General features: G+C 41.1%; 1 protein-coding gene across 5 annotated transcripts in view; it reads right to left on the minus strand.

The window, feature by feature from the left end:
* The window catches only part of map3k5 (mitogen-activated protein kinase kinase kinase 5), a 95,742-nt gene that overhangs the window by 60,870 nt on the left and 7,357 nt on the right, over positions 1 to 27,515 (minus strand). For all 5 annotated transcript variants that reach the window (XR_007893060.1, XR_007893061.1, XM_051655323.1 and 2 more), the window contains exons 2-5: positions 21,548 to 21,687; positions 14,421 to 14,444; positions 13,448 to 13,641; positions 9,857 to 10,025 (exon numbers count right to left, since the gene is read on the minus strand). Coding sequence is in view for 3 of the 5 variants with exons in the window: in XM_051655323.1 (XP_051511283.1) it covers positions 9,857 to 10,025; positions 13,448 to 13,641; positions 14,421 to 14,444; positions 21,548 to 21,687 (527 nt within the window). In the remaining 2 variants the exon portion in view is untranslated. The remainder of the gene's footprint in view (positions 1 to 9,856; positions 10,026 to 13,447; positions 13,642 to 14,420; positions 14,445 to 21,547; positions 21,688 to 27,515) is intronic.

Below are 27,515 nucleotides of genomic sequence, written 5' to 3' on the forward strand. Positions count from 1 at the left end.
GAAGCGGGTCTCCTTGCCCCTGGGTCGCCCATCTCAGGGGCGCTTCGAAGCCTCCCTCGGGTTCTCGGTGGCCGGCCGTGAGACGGGTGGCGTCTGCTACCTGCGCTGGGCTCCATGCCGGGGTCGGGCCACAGGGCAGGCTGCGGTGGAGCCAGTGTTGTAGTTGCAGGAGGACGCCCTTGGCGATGAGCAGACAGGGTGCAGGGTCTTGAGCCGCGCCGGGGCAGGATGTGCTGTATGGCCTCCATCTGCTGCTTCACTGCCGAGAACTGCTGGGGAAAGTCCTCGATGGTGTCGCCGAATAGGCCAACCTGGGAGATGGGGGTGTCAAGGAACCGTGTCTTGTCAGCCTCATGCATCTCAACCAAGTTGAGCCAAAGGTGGTGTTCCTGGACCACCAGGGTGGACATCGCCTGCCCGAGAGACCGCGCCATGACCTTCGTCATCCAGAGAGCGAGGTCGGTCACCGAGCACAGTTCCTGCATCAATCATGGGTAAGAACTACCCTCGTGCAGTTCTTTTAGCGCCTTGGCTTGGTGTACTTGCAGGAGAGCCATGGCGTGCAGGGCGGAGGCGGCTTGTCCAGCGGCACCGTAGGCTCTAGGAAGCAGACGCCACCTGTCTCGCGGCCGGCCGCTAAGAACCCGAGGAAGGCTTCGAAACGCCCCCGAGATGGGCGACCCAGGGGCGAGGAGATCCACTTCTCTGGGGCTGGTCGACAGACCACTCCATCCCCCGGTGGAGGGCCGGGAAGAGAATCTTTTGTCGCCGCATGCCCAGGAGGCTGCGGCACCCAAAAGCCTGACAAAAGAATGATTCCCTTGTCTCCTGGGTCACGATTATCCCCTTGGTCCCCCTCACCCGGAGTTTGGACGTGTGGCTCACGCTTTCCAACCCATCACAATGGCTGACCCAGACCGTCTGACTCGGCGGCATCCGCTTCACCTTGGTGAAGGGCGAGAACGCCGCTACCTTGCATGTGGAGATTGTGACCCTCCTGAGCAAGGGCGCGATAGAGCCTGTCCCTCCAGCTGAGATGAGGAAAGGGTTCTACAGCCCTTAATTCATCGTACCAAAGAAAGGCGGTGGGTTGTGACCAATCCTGGACCTGCGAGTACTGAACCGGGCCTTGCACAGACTCCCGTTCAAGATGCTGACGCAAAAATTCATTCTAGCGAACATCCGACATCTAGATTGGTTCGCAGTGGTAGACCTGAAGGACACGTACTTCCACGTCTCGGTCCTACCTCATCACAGACCCTTCCTGCAATTTCCCTTCGAGGGCCAGGCATACCAGAACAAGGTCCTCCCCTTCGGCCTGTCCTTGTCCCCTCGCGTCTTCAGGAAGGTCGTGGAGGCAGCCCTTGCCCCGCTAAGGGAAGTGGGCATCCGCATTCTCAACTATCTCGACGACTGGCTGATCTTAGCGCACTCTCAAGAGTTGCTATGTGCACACAGGGACCTTGTACTCTGGCACCTCAGCCGACTGGGGCTTCGGGTCAACTGGGAAAAGAGCAAGCTCTCCCTGGTTCAGAGCATCTCTTTTCTCGGTCTGAAGTTGGACTCAGTCTTGATGACAACGCGCCTCACGAACGAGAGCGCACAGTCAGTGCTGAACTGTCTGAAGGCGTTCAGACGGAGAACAGCGGTTCCACTGAAACATTTTCAGAGGCTCCTGGGGCATATGGCATCCTCAGCGGTGGCCACACCGCTCGGGTTGATGCATATGAGACCGATTCAGCACTGACTTCGGACTCGAGTCCCGAGATTGGCATGGCGCCGTGGGACACAGCGCGTGACCATCACGCTGGTCTATGAGCCACCTCTTCAGCCCTTGGACCGACCTGGTATTTCTACGGGCAGGGATTCCCCTAGAGCAGGTCTCCAGGTGCGTCGTGGTTACAACAGATGCCTCCAAGACGGGCTGGGGTGCCGTATGCAATGGGCACACAGCCGCCGGCTCTTGGACTGGCCCGCGGCTGCATTGGCGCATCAACCGCCTAGAGTTGTTGGCAGTACTGCTCGCCTTGTGGAGGTTTCGGCCATTGATACAGGGCAAGCATGCATTGGTCCGGACGGACAACACAGCGACGGTAGCTTACATCAACCACCAAGGCGGTCTACGCTCCCACTGCATGTCACAACTCGCCCGCCATCTCCTCCTCTGGAGTCAGCAGAGCCTCAAGTCGCTACGAGCCACTCACATCCCGGGTGATCTCAACACCGCAGCAGACGCGCTGTCACTTCAGGTTACCCTCAGGGGAGAGTGGAGACTCCACCCTCAGGTGGTCCAGCTGATTTGGAGTCAATTTGGTCAAGCACAGGTATACCTGTTTGCTTCCTGGGAATCCTCCCACTGCCCGCTTTGGTACGCCCTGACCGAGGCACCTCTCGGTATAGACGCGTTGGCACACAGCTGGCCCCCTGGACTACGCAAGTATGCATTTCCCCCAGTGAGCCTACTTGCACAGACCCTGTGCAAGGTCAGGGAGGACAGGGAGCAAGTCATCCTAGTAGCACCCTACTAGCCCACCCAGACATGATTCTCAGATCTCACGCTCCTCACGACAGTGAACAGGCGAATTCCCCTGAGGAAGGACCTTCTTTCTCAGGGACAGGGCACCATCTGGCACCCGCGACCAGACCTCTGGAATCTCCACGTCTGGCCCTTGGACGGGACATGGAGGACTTAAGTGGCCTACTGCCTGCAGTGGTAGACATGATCACTCAGGCTAGGGCTCCCTCTACGAGGCGCCTGTATGCCTTGAAATGGCGTCTGTTCACTAAGTGGTGTTCTTCCCGACGGGAAGACCCCCAGAGATGCGTAGTCAGATCGGTGCTTTCCTTCCTGCAGGAGAGGTTGGAGGGGCGGCTGTCCCCCTCCACCTTGAAGGTGTATGTAGCCGCTATTTTGGCTCATCACGATGCAGTAGATGGTAAGTACTTGGGGAAGCACGACTTGATCATCAGGTTCCTGAGAGGTGCTAGGAGGTTGAACCCCTCTAGACCACGCCTCATTCCCCCTTGGACCTCTCTGTTGTCCTTCAGGGTCTACGGGGAGCTCCCTTTGAGCTCTTGGAGTCAGCTGAGCTTAAGGCACTCTCTTTCAAGACTGCCCTCCTGACTGCGCTCACTTCCATCAAGAGGGTAGGGGACCTGCAAGCGTTCTCTGTCAGCGAATCGTGCCTGGAGTTCGGTCCGGGTTACTCTCACGTGATCCTGAGACCCTGACCGGGCTATGTGCCCAAGGTTCCCACGACCCCTTTTAGGGATCATGTGGTGAACCTGCAAGCGCTGCCCCAGGAGGAGGCAGACCCAGCCTTGGCGTTGCTGTGTCCAGTGCGAGCTTTACGAATCTATATGGATCGCACGCAGAGCTTTAGAAGCTCCGAGCAGCTCTTTGTCTGCTTTGGTGGACAGCGGAAAGGAAGTGCTGTCTCCAAACAGAGAGATCTCCAAACTTTGGCAGACACCTGCAGAGCAGCGGGCTGGGCAACACCCAACACCTTTGCGAGGTTCTACAATCTCCAGGTTGAGTCAGTTTCATCCCGTGTAGTGGCAGGCACAAGCAGGTAAGTTCCGGGACAGCTGGCCGGGTGTACCACTTGCGCATAGCGCCTTTCCCCTCCCTTGAGGGGAAGACATGCGCTCTTGACGCCCAGTAGGATGCGCTCTTGATATCCCTGAATGACTTCCTCCTTAGCCCTGTGGCAGTCGAGTTTGCGGAGAAACTTGCTGCCGGCTCAGTAAGTGCGCTGGTAAGGCGCTGTACTGAGGTAGGTGCTCTGCATCCGGTGGTTATATCTTCCGTAAAATCGTTTCCCTCTTGGTAAACTATGTCTTCCTTGAGCAGAGGGCCCTCTGCTCTGGTTGCCATGATTGTAGAAACTCCTCCCCCCTTGGGTAGGACCTACCATGCGACTCTCCACATGACATACTTCCGACAAGACTCGGTAAGACCATGTGATGTATGTCCACTTGAAGTACCCCCCCCCCCTTCTCTGGGCGGGGTGTGGTCTTCGCAGTGTCTTCCCCTTGGGAGTGAACCCCCCGCCCCCCGCCCCCGACATGGACACTCGCGGATCCCAGTCCTTTAACAAAATTCCACTCTTTTTGGGGAGAAAAGAGGGAAAAGAGGCCTCGGCTGGGCTAGCCTGTCCCTATTTGTTGAGCAGTCGACTTTTTCCTGAAGGACCGTTCAACGCTCATAGCAGCATAGGTTACATGACGGCCTGGTGCACTGGCTACGAGGCACACAGCAGTCTGCCCGTCACACACCGCCAGTTCACGCAACACAGTTCAGCTAGTTGTGGCATTTGTATAGGGACCCCTAGTGTCACTACATCGACACAACGTCGTGTGAGTGACAGATAGGGAACATCCTGGTTACTTTTGTAACCTCCGTTCCCTGATGGAGGGAATGAGACTTTGTGTCCCTCTTGCCACAACGCTGAACTTCCTGCTGAAATGGCCAGGACCTGGTCTCGGCTCCTCAGCACAAAACCTGAATGAGTGGTTGCATACTAGCTCCTTTTATACCAGATTCCACTCACCAATTCTCATTGGCCTTTTTTTTAAAAAGCAGAGGTGTTTGGGGCTCCCACGAGTGACCCCTAGTGTCACTACATCGACACAACGTCTCGTTCCCTCCATCAGGGAGCGGAGTTTACGAAAGTAACCAGGACGTTTTTCCTAGGATAAGAACATTTGAGAAACAAACAGCAGCCACAGCAGACTACTTTTGGATCTGTGGAGGAAGACGATTGTGGGCTACATTACTCAAAGGTGTACCAGAGTAAGATTAGTGCAAGAAATAACAATATTAGACTGGAACCTAAAAGAATCTGAAAACCCGGATGAACCTAGAGAAACTGTACAGAAAAAAAGAGCTTATCAGCCTGACCCTAATGTATACTTAGATGCAATTGGTCAACCAAGAGGAATACCACAGGAATTTAAAGCTAGGGATGAAATAAAATCAGGCTTTGAGTCTATACTTGTATGGATAACACTCAATAAGAATACAGAATGGATTAATTACATTTACAACAATCAGCAAAGATTCATTAATTACACTGATGACACATTGAAGGCCTTAGGAGAACAACTAGGACCTACAAGTAAAATGGCATGGTTAGAAATTGGTTTGACAAACTATTTGGATCCTGGAAAGAATGGCTTACTAAAGTGGGAGTAATAATAGCCATATTTGTTGTGTTGTGCCTCTTCTCAAATCAATGCTGGCCAGTGCTGCAGCGAAACAGATGATCAGTGTGTCTGTAAAGTCATCTGGAATTGACACTGGGGCCACTGTATTTACCATAGGCCCTGGACTGGATGAGCTGCACGAATTTTAGTGAAACCCTGGAATTACACAAGAGTGGTAGGGAAGGGGAGCCTTTCATTTTTGACTCTTTATTTTCAATTTTCTGTTGTTTTGGATAGCAAGGGAGTCAGCATACTCATTGTATTAGGTAGTACTTTAGACTGGATAGAGTAGGCAGGAAGATAGAGGGTGTTATGTTTATTATTTTGGCATATGCCCCTTCCTGAAGTTATTCCTCTTACTTTTTCGAATTATTCTGAAGTCATTTATCCTTTTCTTTTAAACATTCAATTGTTTAATCAAGTTATGTACTCCTTGAATATCATTTATTGTTTGAATCATTTCTGAAGGTACTATTAACCAAGAAAATTGCTGTTGAATGAAAAATAGTATGCATTTATTAACTTTAAAAAACACTGGAAGTACCACTGGAGGGCCAGAGAATAAGACACCACAAAATGAAGAAAGGCTCGACGAGTGGTTTAAAACTCAACTGGTGGTTTAAAAACCCGCTGTCTGCTCCAACACCACCAGTTAGCACTCCAGACTACCGGAAATGTCTTTGAGTTCCTCAGGCACTGTGGGACGTATCATATGCTGAGTAATTTGCTGATATTGATTAATCACTGAAGTATGTTAATCTACTGAAATAAGTCCAATCACTGATGTACTCTACTTAATGCAAGGCTAAATCTGCACACACATGCTTTTATACAAGAAGTTGATTTGTTTTTGATTGATGTCACCCCCAAGAAAGAACTTAGTTAGGGAGATGAGATCATTTACTCCCTCCTAGCCAAATGTGGTGGGAGATATTTGGTCTTATTTCTCCTCCGGAGTTCAGTTCCATAAGAGCAGTCATTTTTAGAGGAATGTGTGACTTACATTGGTCACTTGGAAGGAATGAAGGAGACTGACTTGTGAGGCTGCACTCTGGGTAAGGGCAATAGAGGTGAGACTTTTAATAAGTCTCAAAGGAGGGAATATATAGTATATTTTTATATATCAAACATAGAAAAAGTGCTTATATAGAATAGTTTGAACATTATTTTAATCCAGGAAAATAAGGATGAGACTGTAAGGTCTTTGTGACCTTGCTGAGAGAAACCTGGGCACTCAGCCATGACAGAAAAGTACTAGGGAGAGAGTACTCTTCAAAGCATTGAATGGCACAGACAATAGTTCAAGATTACCACAGCCAATAGTCAAAGTTACTGTATTATGAAAAATGTATACTTTCATAATAAATTAATTTAAAAGGTTATTTAAAAAAAAATGACTAACTGCCAGAATTCCACCATTAAAAAGAAGTCAGAGAGTCTGTGAAATAATGGTGTCAAACAAGGAGAGTGGAGAAGCACACTTATTGGCTAAGATAACAGGAGGGGTGTACTTATGAGGTAATGTGTGATAACAGAAGTGTATAAACAAGTAAACTTTGAATGAGAGGATCAGACGATACAGCTGGCATCTCGGCTTTGTTGTTTTGCTCAATAAAGTCTAACCTTTGACATCTGGAACCCCTGATTTTGAGAGTTTTCTTACTGAGAGAGAAAAAGAGTCTTCAATATTCCATGACACTTTCACTGTGGTGTGCTTACAGTTATCGGCTCAGTACATCTCCTTAGCAGCACAAATGTGCTGTCTTAGTGCTGCAGCTGCAGCTTGTCATTCAGGCCGTGCTTCTAAGCATCCCACGACACCACAAATGTGGTTTATAAAGAAAGCATTTAATTTCCCATCACAAGGCAAATGATTGTTTATCTCTGCAGGGGTATTGCACAAAAATGCTCTCCATTATCATAGGGCTTCAACGCAAAACGTTGTTTGTCCTGCAGGTGTATTGCACAAACAACGCTGTCCTTATCGTAATGCTCAAATGCAAATTGTTGTTTGTACTTTTGCAGGGGTATTGCACAACTATACCCACCCTTTTCGCAAGGGCTCAGTAACAAGCATTGTTTACCCTTCTGCAAAGATATTGCACAAACAAGGCTCACCAATTTGCAGGGGCTCAACAATTGTCATAAACTAGCCTACACTTCTGCAGGGTATGACACAACAGTAGCATGTTCAAACAGTCATATACAGGCTTATGTTTGTATCATTCATTTATATTTCTTCTTCTTTCAGATTTGTCCCTCACTTTCTGAAGACCTGGTTGTTGTCTTTTGTTGTCTAATTCCTTTTGGGGTAAGCTCAGATCCCCTGCCGTCATCGCCTCCGGCAGGATCTGTCGGATCGAGGAAGTATCTGAGCGCTGAACCGTAAGACCAGGCTTACACGAAATGAAATAAGTATTTCTACATTTGTATTAATTTCAATCATCCAAAGTCTTTTTTGATAGAAGAGGGGTAAGTGAGAGTCAGTGGTAAAAGATGGAAGATGAAGAAAGAAGACAGTTATTGCATTAGAAAGATTGGGTCCAGTGCTTGTGAAAGTGATACGTCTTAAGATGTTTCTTGAAGGTGGCTAGAGAATCGGCTGCTCAGTGGAATTTGGCAGGTCATTCCACCTGCGAGGAACAGTTGAAGTTAAAGTCCAGGAAAGTTATTTTGTGCCTCTGTGAGATGGCACCACGGATGCTGCTCACCCACTGATCGAAAGCTTCTGGAGGGCATAGACTTGAAGTAGCAAGTGTAGATTGGGGTGCAGAGCCAGTGGTTGTTCTGGAAGTGAGCATCAATGCCTTGAACATGATGTGAGCAACCGATAGCAACCAGTGCAGTAGATGAAGAGAGGCGTGACGTGTGCTCCCTTGGGCTTGTTGAAGACCAATCGTGCCACCACATTCTGGATCAATTGCAGAGGTTTCACTGTATTAAACAACAGAGCAAATCTGCATGATCGGGCTGTTTTTGCGATGTGGTCCGTGAAGTTCAACTGATTGTCAAACACAACACCAAGATTTCTGGCTGTCCTTGATTTCGTAATTGTTGAAGAGTCTTTTTGAATTATAAAGTTATGATGAACTGGGCTCGCTGGAACAACAAGAAGCTATGTCTTTGCTAGGTTGAGTTGAAGGTGGTGTTCTTTCATCCAAACATGAGTGTGAGGGAAAACATGTGGGTAGGTAAATTAAGACTACTCAACTATTCATTTAAAGGTACAGTAGCAAAAACAGCTTGTTTAATTGTAAGAGTCAGAAAGACGATGAAGAATAATCATGAAAAACGAAATAATGATTGCCCAGGTGTGTCAGAGTTAGACAGCTGGATGGCGCAGCAGAATGCAGGGGTCTTTTGACATGTTTCAAACTACTTTTAACTTTAGTCACTGTAAAACCAGTGAGCTATTTTTTATATTGTCTAATCAATGCATGACTCGTCAACCACAATAATGTCAAGCATTTGAATTATCAGAATTACTATATTTATTATATATGTTCTGTTATATTTATAATTATTTAAAATAATATATATACAATAATCTTTACTTGACGGCATTACTCAGCAAAGACTGAAATGAGATAAATCGAAGTTATCGGCATACCATCTATTTAATTAGCTAAAAATTTGAATCGATTAATAGCCCTAGTATTTAAAATTACATGATGTTTAACAGGACAGGGAGTAAAAGTCCCAACAACACTGGGAACAGTTTCTTTTCTTTGAGAACACAAATTCACTGAAGTGAACTGAACTCCAACATCCAGCTTGTCGATTAAGAACAATTTTTGATTTACAAAATTCTTTGCCTCCATTAAATAGCAGCACTGTCAAATGTAAAGATGAGGCAGCTAGCACACAGAAGAGTCGTGCTGAGGGAGACACCAAGCTCTTCAAACATTTAAAACACAGTCAGACTCAAGATCTGCACCTCACCAACACATCTTCAGAGGAAATATATGCTGGAATAGAGAGAACAACAATATTTCTTATACTGTAAATGGCATGTACCACCTAACATGTTAGTGGCCAGAGTATTCAGCTAAAATTTAAGGGTAAACACCCTAACCAAAACAATAACGCATTACTGTGTGTCAAATAAATCAGAGGCACTTTCCATGAACAGAGGATATTAGTGTTCTATTAAATTACAAGTAGCAAGTTTTAAACATCAAACATGGAAAAAAAAAAAAGATAATTATTAACTTACTTAAATTACCTAAAGCATAATATTTAATTTTGTCCCAAATTTTGCATGCAACCCTGTCTCCCATTCTGACATACTTTTATTTTATTAGAAACCTTCAACATAGGATTTAATTAATACGTTTTTTTAACTGTTATGTTTACAGCTAGAAAACACTGAAATCAGGGTTGTAAATTGTATTTAGACATGTCCCAAATTTTTAAACAGAGTTGAAACAATTGAAAATCACATAAATAAATATAAAATACATAAAACCCAACTCATATAATATGTATTTTGGCCTCCTGAAAAGAACCACCTCCTTTCACTGCTAATTTGCTGAAAAAACAATCGCCCAGTTTTGTACCCTATTTGTTGAAACTGCCAATCAAATGCTTTCTTACTTGATTAACTGCTCATTATGAATAGCAGTTAAAGGTTGTATGATGCATTCACCTGAATATCTCTGTATGACAGGAGGAGGTTTATGACCACATCGGCTGACAGACACTCAACGTTGTCGAGTCGCTGTTGGATGCGTCTAAGCTCCGCTGCGAGTTCTGCTCCCGTGTAAAGCTCCCGTGCTTTACGAATCTCATTCAGAACGGTTTCACGGAAGTACTGGCTAAACAAACACAACACAAAGAGAAAAGACCTTTTTCCAATAATGATTATGACACAATGGCATGAAAACACTAAAAAAAAACATTGTTTTACAGTGGCCCCAAAAAGTCCATCATGAAAAACTGTCTATTGCAATTAAGTACTTTCCTTTTTTAAATGACTTAATTCACTGGATTATTCAAAAATAGGCTTTACAACATGGACAACATGGGAATATGCCCCCAGTTTTTGAGAGATAGCCAGTAGGGACATTTTCAGGGGCATTTTTTAACTTTATGAGGGCACGTTTTCTTATCACATGACAAATATCTAAAATTGTAAATTTTTATTATAATTTCATCATTTATCCTTTTTTTTAAACATAAACTGTCCAAGTAATTATATTTTCTGTGTCATGATTATCAATGAATTACGACTTAAATTTTGGTCTACATTTGGGTCATTCCTACAGTTCAGTTGTTCTTAATTCCCCACTACAAGTTGTGATATTTATAATGGAATTTCAATCCACTAGGTAAAAATAATAAAGACTATCTATAATTGTACACACTGGTGTGGGCCCAAATTTCACATATTAAATAATTGAAAACATTTTCAATTATTGAACTAGTGTAATTTCCTCATATTCCCAGAGCTGTACATCAATAATTTTTTTGACAAAAATAAGCAAAACATTTTTTTCATACAAGTGTTTAGTATTACATTCTCTGACCCTTGACTTATTGTCCATGCTGTTATGAAACTGTGACTATTCATTGAAGATATACTGTATCTTATGAAATAACATAACACACAGGAGGTGACATCAACCATTCAGCTAAATAATTGTGAGTTATTTGAAGTGCATTACTCTTGTTTCATTTATGTTTTCCTTTATTTTGTGATGTTAGTCTTTAATGGTAAATCATAACATGTCCACTCTGTTATGGAAAGATATAGGGAAAATGTTTATAATTTTAAAATGTCAATATATTTATTTTAACAGAAATAAAATCTATATAAATTTACTAATATGTTTGCTATTTATCATTCACAGACTACATAGTGACTTATTTTCCCCCCTGACCATTTAACCGGATGGACATGTGAATTTTTTAAGTCGTTTAGCTTGACCGGTTGGACTTATAAAAATCTTTAAAGGGATACTTGACCCAAAAATGAAAATTCTCTCATCATTTACTCACCCTCATGCCATCCCAGATGTGTATGACTTTCTTTCTTCTGCAGAACACAAATGAAGATTAGTAGAAGAATATTTCAGCTCTGTAGGTCCAAACAAAGTAAGTGAATGGCGACCAGAAATTTAAATCTTCAAAAAGGACTTAAAGGCATCATAAAAGTAATCCATAAGACTCCAGTTGTTTAATTCACGTCTTCTGAAGCAATACGATAGGTATGGGTGAGAAACAAATCAATATTTAAGTCCTTTTTTACTATAAAATCTCCACCTTTGACCAGCCCCAACCAGTAGGTGGCTGAATGTGAAAGTGAAAGTGTAGATTTACAGTAAAAGCACTTAAATACTGATTTGTTTCTCACCCATACCTATCATATCACTTCAGAAGACATGGTGTGACGAGGAGGAGGGCGGGGCCGTGCCGTGAGTGCACACGGCCGGCCCCCAATCAGGCTAATCAGCCGAGGAGAGGCATAAAGCCAAGCGGATGCAGCAGTTCAGGAGAGAGAGTGCCACACGCAGCTGCCGTGTGTGTACGTGTTTATGTTTGTGTTTTTTGTTTAAGTTTACATAAAAAAATTACTTTGACAGTTCAGCCAGTTCCCGCCTCATCCTTCCCCACATGACCCTGTTACACATGGATTTAACCACTGGAGCAGAGGTTTTCAATTGGTGAGGCGCGCCGCGGGGAAAAAAAAAACATAACGGATCACGTCTGTACAAGTCTACAGGAGAGGAGGCAGATTCCCTTCACCTCCACTTACTTATGTGAGTGCGGGTTTTCCGCTTTGACCCTGCTTAAAAGCAAATACCGTTCAAGGCTGCAGGTGGAGGATGATTTACGTTTATTCCTTTCTACCTTGCAGCCCCGCATCGATCACCCGTGCCCTTCAAAAAGTCGGACTTGTTGTTCCCACTGATGTAGGGGCGATGAAAATGAAGAGGCAAAATTGGCAATCAGATCTTTTTCTTTTCTTTTTTTTTTTTTTTTTGCTTAATGTAGGCCTATATGGAAGTGATTTTTACGCATTTGATACTGTGACAAAACAGCGCTGTCCATCTTGCTGATGTTGTTTGATGTCTGATGTTGATGTTTTCAAAGTTTCAAAGATAACATTAGTAGCCTGTGGCTGTTAATGAACATGTTTCCAGTTTAGTTATTTGACCGTCGAGGGTTATCTGTTCAGTGATCAGAAAATAGAGCTGTCCATCGTGCTGATTTCCTTCTATGTCTAATTTTGTTGGCTCTCTGGTTATAGGGTTGTTGAGAATACTTCATTTAGTTTTTTGACTGTGGAGGATTCTGTTCAGAAGGCTAATTTTAACAGTTTCCCAATTGCTTGAATGTGGTAAAAATGTGTTGCAAAGTATGTGTTCACAATATGTTTTAAAAAGAAAGACAAATGTGTTTGAAATGTTTTGAAAAAATATAACCTATTTCAAAATGAAACTGAATGTAAAATGGAATGTTGATAGCTTAATAAAAAAGTTTATCTTAATAAAAAAAATAATGTATATCGATGAACATAGCCTAAAAGCAATACTAATAATAGTATTACTACTACTACTAATAGTAGTAGCCTAGTAGTACCAATAATAATAGCCTAATTAGTGGTTGTGGAGGTGTTGGGGTGGGGGGGGTTGGGGGCATGGCTGTCTTCAAGTTCTCTAGGGGGAGGCTCACTTTCACCCAATTTGAAAACCCCTGCACTGGAGTCTTATGGATTACTTTTATGCTGCCTTTTTGTGCTTTTTGGACCTTCTGAGTTCTGGTCACCATTCACTTGCATTGTGAGGAGCAACAGAGCTGAGAATAAAATCTTCTAAATCTCTTCTTTTGTGTTCTGCAGTAGAAAGAATGTCATACACATCTGGGATGGCATGAGGGTGAGTAAATGATGAGATCCCTTTAATTTGCCCCTTTAATGATGAACCATAAAGATACTTGTGTTTCAAAGCTGAAATGTCACCAAATTGTAGGAATTACCCATTTATGATAGTTTTATGGTGTTCTTCTTTGTCCTTTGTGGAACTTGACAGACTAGCTCACACTGAACTGTTGCTGTACAGAAAAAAAGCTGCATAAAGAGACTTCAACATTTCTTTTTGCAGCATACAGGTTTGGAACAACATGAAGGTGAACAAACAATGACATAATTTCCATATTTTGGGGGTGAACTACTCCTTTAAGTGTGAGACTACAATGAGAAGTAAGGAGATACAGGTTCTCTCAGGTGTTGCCTCACCAGGTGTTGGCCTTGCAGCCGGTGAGCAGCTGAGTGAGTCTGTCCAGCAGTGGCATACAGATGGGGCCCAGCAGAGCTTCAAAGCTGGGCTGCATGAGTTCACTCAATCCCTTCATCAAACTGCTCTCACAGCAGTACACCTTATTCTGAGGAGTCACCATGTACGGGATAAATGTGTAATTAGCCGCACACGTCTAGAGAAAGAGACATTTAAGACAGACATAAGTGAGCTGTAGAACATGTATTCGCAGAAAAGTGCAAGTGAAGTATTTGTTTGTTTGTGACTGAACGCCATGCCAGCTTCCATTGTTTTGTTTTTCATGCCAGAAACCAGGTTAAAATAAAGTCAAAGGCATAAGTGATGATTAACATCCCATATAATGTTTTTGAACAGTGAAGTAATAAATCAAGAGTTCAGATATGGGTCGCAAACCACAGGGAAAAAATATGCTAAATGCAATTAATAATACATAACTAACCATATAATTGTGCATAGTTTGGAAAGCAAAATAGACTTATCAACTTTTAAAGAGAGGAGAACACTTCCCATATCTAATGTTGCAAAGGCCGCCCGTCCACTCAAACTCTACAGTATTTTTGGCACAAATTTGTCTGTCACTTGGTAGAAGCTCATCAAATTACACAGAGGCTAACATGGGAAGGTTGCTTCACATGCCCTCATCCTCAAAAACCATCAACAAAAGCACACAAGGTAACTGAAAATACGACCTAGAATGGGACTCCATCGAAGACGGCTTAAACCTCTAAACGGAAAACAGTCGAAACAGTGGAGAATCCAGAAATGGCCTTGTCAGGTAATGTTGAAGCACAATGGTGTACAATAAGTTACATACTGAAGTTTAATATTTAGTGTTAGGGGCTTGTTCAAATGTTACGTATGAGCAATAGTAATAGTGACCCACTTAATTCAGAATATGGGAAGAAAGAAAGAAAAATAAATGAGGACACTTACCATATTCTTCTGACATATCACCTCCTGCAAGAGAGAAATATTTAGAATGTTCCATCAAAAATACATAAATAAAACACCCAAATAACTTGTGCTTTTTAAATTGTACAACATACAAAGTATCCATATTGAAAATTCATTCTGTTGTTTGGAGTTGTCACCATTACTGAACCATTGTGTTTATTATAATACCTTTATGAACATCTGAGGGGTTTCCTGTGTTTAGCACTTTTTATTAACTGTGTGGATGTATGGCTATGTTCGAAATAGAGTGCTAGTAGTGTCAGGATTTTGCATTTTGCAAAAGGTTGCATAGTGAGGATTTCTTCAAAAATAATGCCACATACAGCTTTTATTTATCAATTAACATCATACAAAGTCCAGTACACACACAAAAAAAATCTAAATCAATATTTGGTGTGACCACCTTTGCCTTTAAAACAGCACCAATTCTACTAGCTACACCTGGACACAGTTTTTCTTGGTTGTTGGCAGATAGGATGTTCCAATCTTCTTGGAGAATTCACCACAGTTCTTCTATCTATTTAGACTGTCTCAAATGCTTCTTCTGTCTCTTTATGTAATCTCAGACTGACTCGATGTTCAGTGGGGGGCTTTGTGGGGGACATGACATCTGTTGCAGGGCTCCCTGTTCTTCTATTCTAATCTTTTCTATTTGCAAAAGTAATGTTTGTGAGTATAAAATGTATATTTCCTATTGACACACTAAAGATGAAGATATAAATAAACATCTTAAGACAAATGCTTTTGTGAATCATTTTATGTGCCTAAGACTTTTGCACAGTACTATATATATATATATATGTATATATATGTATATGTACACTACCATTCAAATGTTTAGGGTCACTTACTCATTCTTTATATATTTTTTATTTTTTTCACATTTTAAAATAATAATAAAGTCATTAAAACTATGGAATAACATAAATGGAACTATGGGAAATATGTTGTGACTAAACAAAATCCAAAATAAATCAAAACTGTGTTATATTTTAGCATCTTCAAAGTAGTCACCCTTTGTCTAGAATTTGCAGACATGTACTCTTGACATTTTCTCAACCAACTTCTTGAGGTATCACCCTGGGATGCTTTTTAAACAGTATTGAAGGAGTTCTTATCTATGTTGGGCACTTATTGGCTGCTTTTCTTTATTATTTGGTCCAAGTCATCAATTTCAAAAACTTTTTTTTTAATTAAATTTTAGTTTTATAATGAAATAAATTAATATGGTGGCACAATTATATTTTTGTCTACAAAACTAATTTCAAACATTAAAGCATACGCCTTCAGATCAAAAGATTTTTAAGATCATGAGAAATATTTCAGGCAAGTGACCCCAAACTTTTGAACGGTAGTGTACATATATAAATATATATATATATATACATATATATATATATATATATATATATATATATATATATATATATATATATATTGTATATACAGTATATACATGTCTATACTGTTTATATACTGTATGTGTCTATATATATATATATATATATATATATATATATATATATATATATATATATACACATCTATTCTGTATATATATATATATGTGTGTGTGTGTGTGTGTGTGTGTGTATATATATATATATATATTAGGTCCCACTTTATGTTAGGTGTCTTTAACTACAATGTCCTTATCATTAAAACAGCATATACAATGTATTTATTGTGTAACTAATTATTGTTCTGCTAAATTCTCACAAGATTTACATTTGCTGCTATTGAGGTTAAGGTACTCGTAGGTTTAGGGAAAGGTTAAGTGTAACTACAGATATAATTAAATGCATGTACTTTAAATGTAAGTACAATGCAACAACACATATGTACATAGTAAGTACTGTACATTGTAACAAATGCTTTGGAACATTACAGACATTGTTACAGACACCTAATATAAAGTGGGTCCTATTTTTTACCTTGAAGAATGTGTGTTGAAAACTTTTTTGAAATTAATAATTAAATTGTGTTTACACTCATGTATTCAAAGAAAGTATGTTATTACTTTTTACCTGATGGTTATGCCACATTACATTTTTAAAGTCATTAAATATATAATTTTTTTTGCATAAAATGCTAGAAATGTTTTTCATAAATGTATTAAACCAAACTGGACACAATGATTACATTTCTACGAACTTACATGTGTTTTAAACTAGATTTTGTTTGAAAGATTTCAAATTTTTATCACATTGGACAACTTCATTTTTCAATGACCCATTTATTAGTGCTGTCAATCAATATATATATAAATATATATATATATATATATATATATATATATATATATATATATAAATACACACACTCACCGACCACTTTATCAGGCACACCTGTCCACCTACTTATTCATCCGATTATCTAATTAGCCAATCGTGTGGCACACTGGCGGCCAAAAGTTTGGAATAATGTACAGATTTTGCTCTTATGTTAAGAAATTGGTACTTTTATTCACCAAAGTGGCATTCAACTGATCACAATGTATAGTCAGGACATAAATAACGTAAAAAATTTTCAGAACTTCTTAAACTATTTCAAAGATTTCTCATCAAAAAATCCTCCATGTGCAGCAATGACAGCTTTGCAGATCCTTGTTATTCTAGCTGTCAGTTTGTCCAGATACTCAGGTGACATTTCACCCCACACTTCCTGTAGCACTTGCCATAGATGTGGCTGTCTTGTCGGGCACTTCTCACGCACCTTATAGTCTAGCTGATCCCACAAAAGTTCAATGGGTTAAGATCCATGTAACAATTCAAGGATGGCAAAGGAGGAAGTTGGGACCAGCTTGGCCAACACATAGACATTTAATAAACACTTTTCAGTGTGTAACAAAACAAAAACACACACTGTTTTTCAGCCAGCTACGTCTGAACATAAAAAGACACACACAAACAGTCTTCGTGCATCTCCCTCTCTCGTCTGCCACTGTCTCCTCTCCTTAAATACTCCCGCTGCCCCTCACTGGAATGTGAGACCGGTGTGGCACACAGGTGGACCTCATTCCCCACTTATCATCCCAACCTCACTCTGCCCAGATGCCGCTCGGCCCCGCCCTGCTCGCCACATACCCTCATCGCCAAACTCAGGTCGGGGAATTCTCCGGCATGTGATATACTCCCCCCTCCCCATATCTAGGGAGGGAGAGCTGATGCGTCAGGATGGTCTCCGGGTCTGACCCGCACGTGCCTGGGAGTGGGAACAGAATGAGGGAGAGGAGAGGAGAGGGGAGGGGAGGGGGAGAATAGAGAGAGGAGAGTGGAGAGAGAGACAGGCTGGCTGTCGACTGGCCCTCAGCTGGCTGTATACTTCCGTCCGCGATGCCGGCGATAGCACTGGACCCCTCAGCCATCCCTTTTGTTTGCCAGTTGACACAGAGCTCCAGCACCACCGGATCGCGCACTCCCTCGGCATCGCGATCCTCAGTCAGCGGCGATGACTTGAAGGCGCATCCTTCCTCCTTCCCGGGTTTCGGCACCAGTGTAAAGTTCAAGGAAGGGAGGGAAAGGAGGACACAGGAAACTTGGGCTTCAACTCAAAGGCATAACTTTTAATAAACAACTCAAAGGGGCTTTTCAGCAGAACACTCTTTAGAAAGATAGTCTCTTTCAGACGGGTAGCTCTCTCTCCCTCGTCTCTGGCGTGGTCCCTTTTTATCGCTCTCCCCAATGCTTACTGCAATCAGAAACAGGTGTTAGACATTATAGCGCTCAGATGTGTGCACCCTTACTGCTTTCTCTCTCTCCGGACGAACGCTCAACCACGCCTCCGCCGCCACAATCCATAACACTCTTTTCCAATTATCTGTTGTCCAATGTCTGTTTCTTTGCCCACTTTAACCTTTTCTTTTTGTTTTTCTGTTTCAAAAGAGGCTTTTTCTTTGCAATTCTTCCCATAAGGCCTGCACCCCTGAGTCTTCTCTTTACTCTTGTACATGAAACTGGTGTTGAGCGGGTAGAATTCAATGAAGCTGTCAGATGAGGACATGTGAGGTGTCTATTTCTCAGACTAGAGACTCTGATGTACTTATCCTCTTGTTTAGTTGTACATCTGGCCTTCCACATCTCTTTCTGTTCTTGTTAGAGTCAGTTGTTCTTTGTCTTTGAAGACTGTAGTGTACACCTTGTATGAAATCTTCAGTTTTTTGGCAATTTCAAGCATTGTATAGCCTTGATTACTCAAAACAATGATTGACTGACGAGTTTCTAGAGAAAGCTGTTTCTTTTTTGCCATTTTTGACCTAATGTTTACCTTAAGACATGCCAGTCTATTGCATACTGTGGCAACTCAAAAACAAACACAAAGACAATGTTAAGTTTCATTTAATGAATCAAATATCTTTCAGCTGTGTTTGATATAATGGGAAGTGATTTTCTAGTACCAGATTATCAATTTAACATGATTACTCAAGGATAAGGTGTTGGAGTGATGGCTGCTGTCTAGATTTGATCAAAAATAACTTTTTTTCAAATAGTGATGGTGCTGTTTTTTTCATCAGTAATGTCCTGACTATACATTGTGATCAGTTGAATGCCACTTTGGTGAATAAAAGTACCAATTTCTTTCCATAAGAGCAAAATCTGTATATTATTCCAAACTTTTGGCCGCCAGTGTATAAAATCAAGCAGATATGCGTCAGGAGCTTCAGTTGATGTTCACATCGACCATCAGAATGGGGAAAAATGTGATCTTAGTGATTTGGACCGTGCCAGATGGGCTGGTTTGAGTATTTCTGTAACTGCTGATCTCCTGGGATTTTCATACACAACAGTCTCTAGAACTTACTCAGAATGGTGCCAAAAACAAAAAACATCCAGTGAGCGGCAGTTCTGTGGACGGAAACGCCTTGTTGATGACAGAGGTCAACGGAGAATGGCCAGACTGGTTCGAGCTGACAGAAAGGCTACTGTAACTCAGATAACTGCTCTCTACAATTGTAGTGAGCAGAATAGCATCTCAGAATGCACAACGTGTCAAACACTGAGGTGGATGGGCTACAACAGCAGAAGACTCCTCCGGGTATCACTACTGTCAGTTAAGAACAGGAAACTGAGGCTGCAGTGGGCACAGGCTCACCAAAACTGGACAGTTGATGATTGGTAAAACATCACCTGGTCTGACAAATCTGGATTTCAGCTGAGGTACACAAATGGTAGCCCCACTGCAGCCTCAGTTTTGAATGAATTAGCATTACATTTATATAGCACTTTTCTGACACTACACTCAAAGTGCTTTACACAGTACAGAGGAACTCTCCTCAACCACCACCAGTGTGCAGCATCCACCTGGATGATGCGACGGCAGACATAGTGCGCCAGTACGCTCACCACACACTAGCTATTGGTGGAGAGGAGAGAGTAGAGAGATAGAGCCAATACATGGATGGGGATTATTAGGAGGCCATGATTGATAAGGGCCAATGGGGGTGTGGCAGCGGGGGCGTGGTCAAGCATCTCTCCGGAGAGAGAAAGCGGTAAGGGCGCTTACACCTGAGCTAAATTATGTCTAACACCGGTCTCTAATTTCAGTGAGCACGGGGAGAGCGGCATAAATAGAGCGACACAACACTCAGTCGAGAGAGAGACTGGATACGAAAGAGCCGAGCCAGAGCAAGGATTTTTCTAGTAGTGAAAGTTTATTTATGAAAGCTGTGTGTGTTAGTGTCAGTTTAGTGTGTGAAGGTAAACTGTAAAGTGGTGTCGCCAAGAGGGGAAAATAAAGCCTCACCTGAAGAAGGAAAAACTGCTCCTCGCCTCATCTTTTACAGGGGGAAATTTGGCCAGGACACTGGGGTTACACCCCTACTCTTTACGAGAAATGCCCTGGGATTTTTAATGACCACAGAGAGTCAGGATCTCGGTTTAATATCTCATCCAAAAGACGGTGCCTTTTTACAGTATAGTGTCCCCGTCACTATACTGGGGTGTTAGGACCCACACAGACTGCAGGGTGAACACCCCCTGCTGACCTCACTAACACCTCTTCCAGCAACAACTTTAGTTTTTCCCATCCAGGTACTGACCAGCCTCAACCCTGCTTAGTTTCAGTGGGCAACCGGTCTTGAGCTACAGGGAGATATGGCTGCTTCAGTTTTCTGTTCATAAGTGGAACCCAGCGTGGTCTTCTGCTGTTGTAGCCCATCTGCCTTAATGTTCGACATGTTGTGCATTCGGAGATGCTATTCTGCTCGCTACAATTGTACAGAGCGGTTATCTGAGTTACTGTAGACTTTCTGTCAGCTCAAACTAGTCTGGCCATTCTCCTCTGACCGCTGTCATTAGCAAGCCGTTTATGCCCACAGAACTGCCGCTCACTGGATGTTTTTTATTTTTTGCACCATTCTCTTTACACTCTAGAGACTGTTGTGTGTGAAAATCCCAGGAGATCAGCAGTTACAGAAATACTCAAACAAGCCCATCTACCACCAACAATCATGCCACGGTCCAAATCACTGAGATCACATTTCTCCCCATTCTGATGTTTGATGTGAACGTTAACTGAAGTTCCTGACCTGTATCTGCATGATTTTATACATTACACTGCTGCCACACAATTGGCTGACAAGATAATCGCATGAATAAGTAGAGGTGTACCTAATAAAGTGGTCACTGAGTGTGTCTGTATATATATATATATAAATCAGATATTATTTGCAACTTTTGCTTTATCGTGGTGATAAGTATCTATCAAACAACATAAAAAGTAGCTTTAGAAGTCAATATATTGTTTTTATTCCCATATCAATGAACATACCTACAGTCCACAAAAATGCATTTTGTAATTCAGTTAATCTATTCTGTCTGCACTATATTTATCTTATTGTCATGTACATACAGTATGAGTCAGACATTCGGAGCGTTTTTCTGGTTTTCAGCATTTTTAGGGCTCTGTCTCAAGTTAAAAGTAGTTGAAACTTTGAAAATAGCATCTGGATCTCTGCATTCTGTTGTGTTTCTATAAAATTAGAAATGAGTAGGTGTGTCCATAAATGTAACCATGTAATAAAAGTAATAAATGACATGTTCATTTGAAATTTAATGCACATTTAACTGTTGAATTTGGTGACACTGACAGACTTCAACCGTTCTGACCTGTAGAGACTGCTGCGAGTCTGAGTTGAGATCACAGTACAGAATGATGTTGTTTACCATACAGAAACTCTCTCTCACACCCAGGTGATAGAAGAGGGAGGGCTGCCGAAACACATCCGTCATTTCAACCACAGCAATATCTGTGAACAGAGAGACACAGCAGAGCAGATTCTGAACAACAGAGAGGAAAAATCCAGAACTCACTCAATGTTTTTTAAGACAGACTGACAGACAGATTATAAGAAGTCTATCAATGACAGATTGTGTAGCGTGTGTTTGTGTGCTTCTATCGGGTCAGTCCCCACAGCAGAGCTCTACTTTTCTCTATTTAAATATCAGGAGGAAGTGACTTCCTCTGTTTGCATGCATGTGTGTCACTTCACAGCTGTTCTTTCAGCTCACAAAAAGGAAACAGATACAACAATGAAAAAGAAAAAAGCAACACAATCCTGAGCAGACTGACATAAACAGTGCATGAACATCTCGTTTGAACAGGACATTTGTGCTTACAATTGTTCAAATCTCAATGGAGCTTAGTCAGGGAAGATGCCATGTTTATTTTGACATGAAAATTAGGCTGCTACGGTCTGTTCAGTGAGTCTCGTTCATGAAACACAGGCAGAACCGACTTCTGTGTAAACTGGCCGAATAATCATTCTTAAAGGAACTGTTCACCCAAAAATGAAAATTTGCTGATAATTTACTCACCCTCAGGCCATCCAAGATGTATCTCAGTTTCTTTCTCATCAAAACATGATGAAAAAAGATTTTTAGGATTTAATTTCAGGCCTCCTCCTTTAAACAATGCAAGTGAATGTCCTCCATTTTTTTGACGGTCCAAAATGCATATTTAGGGTGCATCAAAATAATCCACACGACTCCAGTCGACAAATAAAGTTCGTCTGAACCCAAACGATTGATTAATTTTAGAAACAAAACAATACTTATATACTTTTTAACTAAAATGTTTGCTTCCGTACATCTCTGAGATGTGCGCTCATGAGAGGGATGATGTAAGCTCGTTGGTAAAGTCACGCGTCACGTGGAGGAGGACGCAGGAAGCGTGTCATTGTTTACAAGAGAAACTTGCACAGACCACAGACCAAGTGCCATTCACAAACCAAAACAGTCCAAAACAATTTCAAAACAATATAAAATAAAAAATAATTTCCAAATAATAATAATAAAAAACATTACTGCAGTAAATAACCATCCTTTATTTCGGAGCAATGCCGTTGTGTAATCTACTTGTGCTTTTTCTTTAGCAGAAATATATAGGCTATATGACTGTCAGGAATTCAAGCCACACAAGTTGTAGTTAGTGAAACCAAGTGCGAGAGCGTTTACTGAGATTCACAGGATTTACACAGTGAGATCAATGATACAGGCGATATCACACAGAAGAGAAGCTTCACAAACTGAAGAGGGATTCACAAGGTTGACGTCCACAGAACTGAAGAAGAGGTAATAGGCGAAACAACAGGGTGAACACTAAACAGATATCGACGAAGATCAAGAGCAAATACAGACAGGTAAATAAACACTGCGTGAGAGCAGCATGGTCAAACTAGAGTCCTTTGTGTGAGACTTGACAGTGAAGTGGCGTGAAGGTGAGATATTTATGCAGGCAGTGATGAGCGAGTGAATTGAGTGCAGATACAGTGAATTAGAAATCGGGTGATGAGGAGCGGAACGCTGAGGGAGGTGCAAAGCCCGAGAGAGGCGTGACAATGACAAAGTTTTCACACATACCTGAGTTCGCTGGAAAAACAGCATGGGCACAGCCGATGAATTCAGATATCCACCCTTTGTTTCTTTCGATGGTCTGAAATCCTCAGGGGTAAAATGTTCACTGCACACCCTCCAATATTTGAGAGAATGTAGGGGTGTATTGATATCCATGTTCAGCGTTATAAGCCAGAGCTTCAGTCGCTCATGATCATGTATAGGCAATCGATGGAATGTTAATATTTTCCCCGCATGCATTTTCTTTGAGGTTTCTGAAGGTTGAAGCATCCAGGAAACACACTCCAAACAACCATTCTGAACAATACACTTATCCAAATACAAATCTACAGCTAAGACAATTCAACTTTTGTACAGCGCTCCTCTTATAAACAATGACGCGCTTCCTGACTCCTCCTCCACGTGACGCGTGACCTTACCAACTTGCTTACGTCATCCCTCTCATGAGCGCACGTCACAGAGCTGTACGGAAGCGAACATTTGTAGTTAAAAAGTATATAAGTATTGTTTTGTTTCTCAAAATAATCAAGTCGTGTCGTGTGGATTATTTTAATGCACCCTAAATATGCATTTTGGACCTTCAAAAAAGTGTACATTCACTTGCATTGTTTAAAGGAGGAGGCCTGAAATGAAATCCTAAAAGTCTTAAATTCTGTTTTGATGAAGAAAGAAACTCAGATACATCTTGGATGGCCTGAGAGTGAGTAAATTATCAGCACATTTTCATTTTTGGGTGAACAATTTCTTTAAACAGAACTTGTGAAATCCAGTTTAACTCTGACACAACAAACACTGCCTCAACCAATGGTGTGAGTTAAGTGAATCGGCTCTTTCAGACAGTCCATGTAAATAAACCACTTAAAATAAACGATTCCCTTTTATTTAGCGTTGGGAACTCTGATTCATTTTAGAGTCGGCTCTTTCAAACTGGTAATGTAAATGAACTAGTTTACACAAATGATTCACTGATTCATTTACTTGAGTCCCTTAAAGGGTCTTTGCCTTCTTTTCTGAAGTGAAATATTCACTATACTTCAATTCAGTTATATTAAATAGGGTGTTTTCTAGTTTATTAGTGTCTATTAAATATAAATGTATGTTCAATTTAATATTGTTATTCAATTTGTTTAACCCTTACGCAAATTACCCATGGTTTTCCTATAGTAATTTTGCAGAAACCATGATTGTAGTAAACATGATTTTATTTTGGCAGAAACCATGGTTTTGATACTGTAGTATCCATACTATAGTAGTATTGTTGTAACCATGACTGTAGTAACCATGGTTAATTTAGTTGTTACTGTGGTTTTCTAGAAATACCATGGTAAAACTAAGGGTAAGTTTACACGACAACGATGTACTAAAAACGGAAAAGTTTTACATTTGCGTTTTTGAAACGTTTTGCGTACAGACGACGTTGTTAAAACGATCCCTGTTCACATGGATCCATGAAAACAACTACAAACGCTGTATTATGCATGCCAGTCCAGTAGTTTGCGATGTCACTTTGAAAAGAAACACTATGCGCCTGCGCAAATAAGCATTCTTCCACAGAGCGGTGAATACAAACAATGAAGATGGCGAAAGCATCGAGCAATTTTGTCTGGATGGACGATGAGGTTGCTTTATTACTACAATAACTTTGCTGGAGAAGCGTCAATAAACTCAAACTCTTGAGCAACACAAACACAGTCCTGTAGTCCACAATTGTAGTTTTGAATGTCTCGCACATTGTTTTGAAGTACTCGCGCGCATGCCTATAGACTGAACCCTCAAGATTATTCAATAAACTCTGCTCATTTTTACCATCACTTCATCTGCTGCCTTCTTCTGTATTCCCCCTGCTGACTCTTGGGCTGGTAGGAGAGTAAGTTAACATAACAAGCTGTTGATGTTGACTGGTTTTGGATATCAGACAGAACTCTGATATATGGATATCTTCTGACTGAGAGAGAGGTCTTGTGTACACTGGATCTAACATGCATTTTCACTGCCTCATGTTTTCATATTCTAAGCATATCATTGAATACTGTACATGGCATCACATCTCTGTCTATAGGCTATATACATAAGCTGTGGGTGAATGAATTGCAGGGTAAAGGTACATCAAATAAAATTAATTAAATAAATGACATTTAAAATACAAATACATTTCAAGATTTTCAATCTGCAGGTTCTGCCTACTGTACAATGTTCACACTCCATACAAAACACTCCAAATGAATAAATTATTGATTATTGTTATTTGCACAGACACCAGTATTCATATTGATAATTCATCATTCTTTATATAACACGTAATACGCGTGCGCATGACGTCATCGTTTTCACAAATTCATGTTTTTGTATGTTTACACGGAGACGATAACGGCATCGTTTTCAAACATGTGCACTTTGAAACCCGTTTTCAAAAGTTTGCATTTTCAGGCCCCAAAACGCTGTTGTCGTGTAAACGAACAGCCAAAATGCATAAAAAGTTTTCCGTTTTTAGTTGAAAATGTTGTCGTGTAAATGGCCCCTTAGATTACTGAAGCAAAATCATGGTTAATTCCTCAAGTTAATTGCCTATGAGTATAAGTAAGGTCTCAAGTCAATTGTTTAGCGACTTAAGCACAACTCGAGTCGCAGTTTCAGACTCTTGACTCTTCATTACCAAGATAACAACACTATAATGTTCGGTCTAAACACGATCTACACTCGGCAATGCAAAAAAAAAAAACAGCAATGTAAATCTGTTTTCAATTTCTCCCATGTAAATCTGTTTCATTTTTGCATACAGAGTCCAACAGAGCTATACTGATATTAATTCTTGGTTTATGTATGTCCAATGAGACACAGTAACAAAATCAGAATTAGAGTTTTTCTGCTTTTAGATAAATTCACTATTAGCAGATTTAAAATTGATTGGTCTTCTAGGCTACCACCTGCAACCAAGTAGTGAATCATGGTTCATATTTGTGACCTAACGAAAGACAAAAAAAAAATATTCCCTGCACTAACATGCTGTTTTGGTTAATACATGTACACAGAAAACAAAACTGCACACGTCAAGCGAATTCATTGGGTCTTTAACTTGCAAAGAGTAGCACATTTTGCTGTTGCTGAAAAATTGCGATGCATCGGAAATCAATTTAAAATTAGACTCTCTGAATCAAAATAGAATCAAACTGTAATTTCCACCCTTACCCAGTTTCATGAAACATCAAATATAACATCAATATGAAATACTGAAGCCATGAGCACTGACTCTACCACTGAATCAAACAATCCCAACTCAGAAAGCGATACAAAACACTGGACAAGCAACAGGCTCAGTTTTCTCTCCCTGCTCATTAATATCGGATTGCACCAAACCTGGGACTCGAACCCATGACCTTGGATGGAGCTCAAATTCTTGGTGCAAGATTTGAAATATGCACATGATGAAGAGACATAATAAGACTTGCGCTTTTTGGTCATGTGTCTGGCTGACAGCTGTTGTTTCCAACAACAAGTTTAACGTGTGTTAGGAATGCGAACAGACACTCCCAAAAAATATGCATCACACTCAGTGTGAATATATTTTGATGTGAAAATCTGTCAGCAAATTCAAGACAAAAATCACATTGCTTTGCTGCATCACTTTGTGTGTCTTGACTTGTACACTAAATGGCCAACAGTATGTGTGTACTTGTATAACACTGGATCAAGACTTTGCTCTACCAGTTGAACTACAGGAACAATAAAGCCGACTGATGTGTTTTATTCAACAGAATCGACCTCCTACAGTTAAGATCTTTTGTTTAAACACTAAACCTTTCAGGCAAATCAAAAGAGATTCCTTTGCTAAATATTTTATTTTTCACTTCATATATTATGCCTTGCCAAGTCATAATGTATTGTCAAACAAACCTATTACAGACCCACAACTAAATTGTCAATAAGTATACAACTATTACAGTTACAGTTCAACAATGACATGATACTCATTATTTTGTCCAGATCTAATAAATTAATAAAAGTAGATTACAAATGCAGTTCACTCAATTACTTGAATACACCTATGCTACAATGAGCATGTTTTCAATTACTAAGTTTAAAGTCATTTTGATATTTTTTCTGGGGTTTAAAGGCAAAAATGTCATGTGGTGTAACTGTCCGGAGACAGTAAAAAATAAATAAATAAAAATAATTAAAATCTAAAATTCTTGAAACAAAAAATGTGGCATGAGTGGTGCAGAAT

This window comes from Myxocyprinus asiaticus, chromosome 25, assembly GCF_019703515.2.
Source record: "Myxocyprinus asiaticus isolate MX2 ecotype Aquarium Trade chromosome 25, UBuf_Myxa_2, whole genome shotgun sequence".
Lineage (NCBI taxonomy): Eukaryota > Metazoa > Chordata > Actinopteri > Cypriniformes > Catostomidae > Myxocyprinus > Myxocyprinus asiaticus.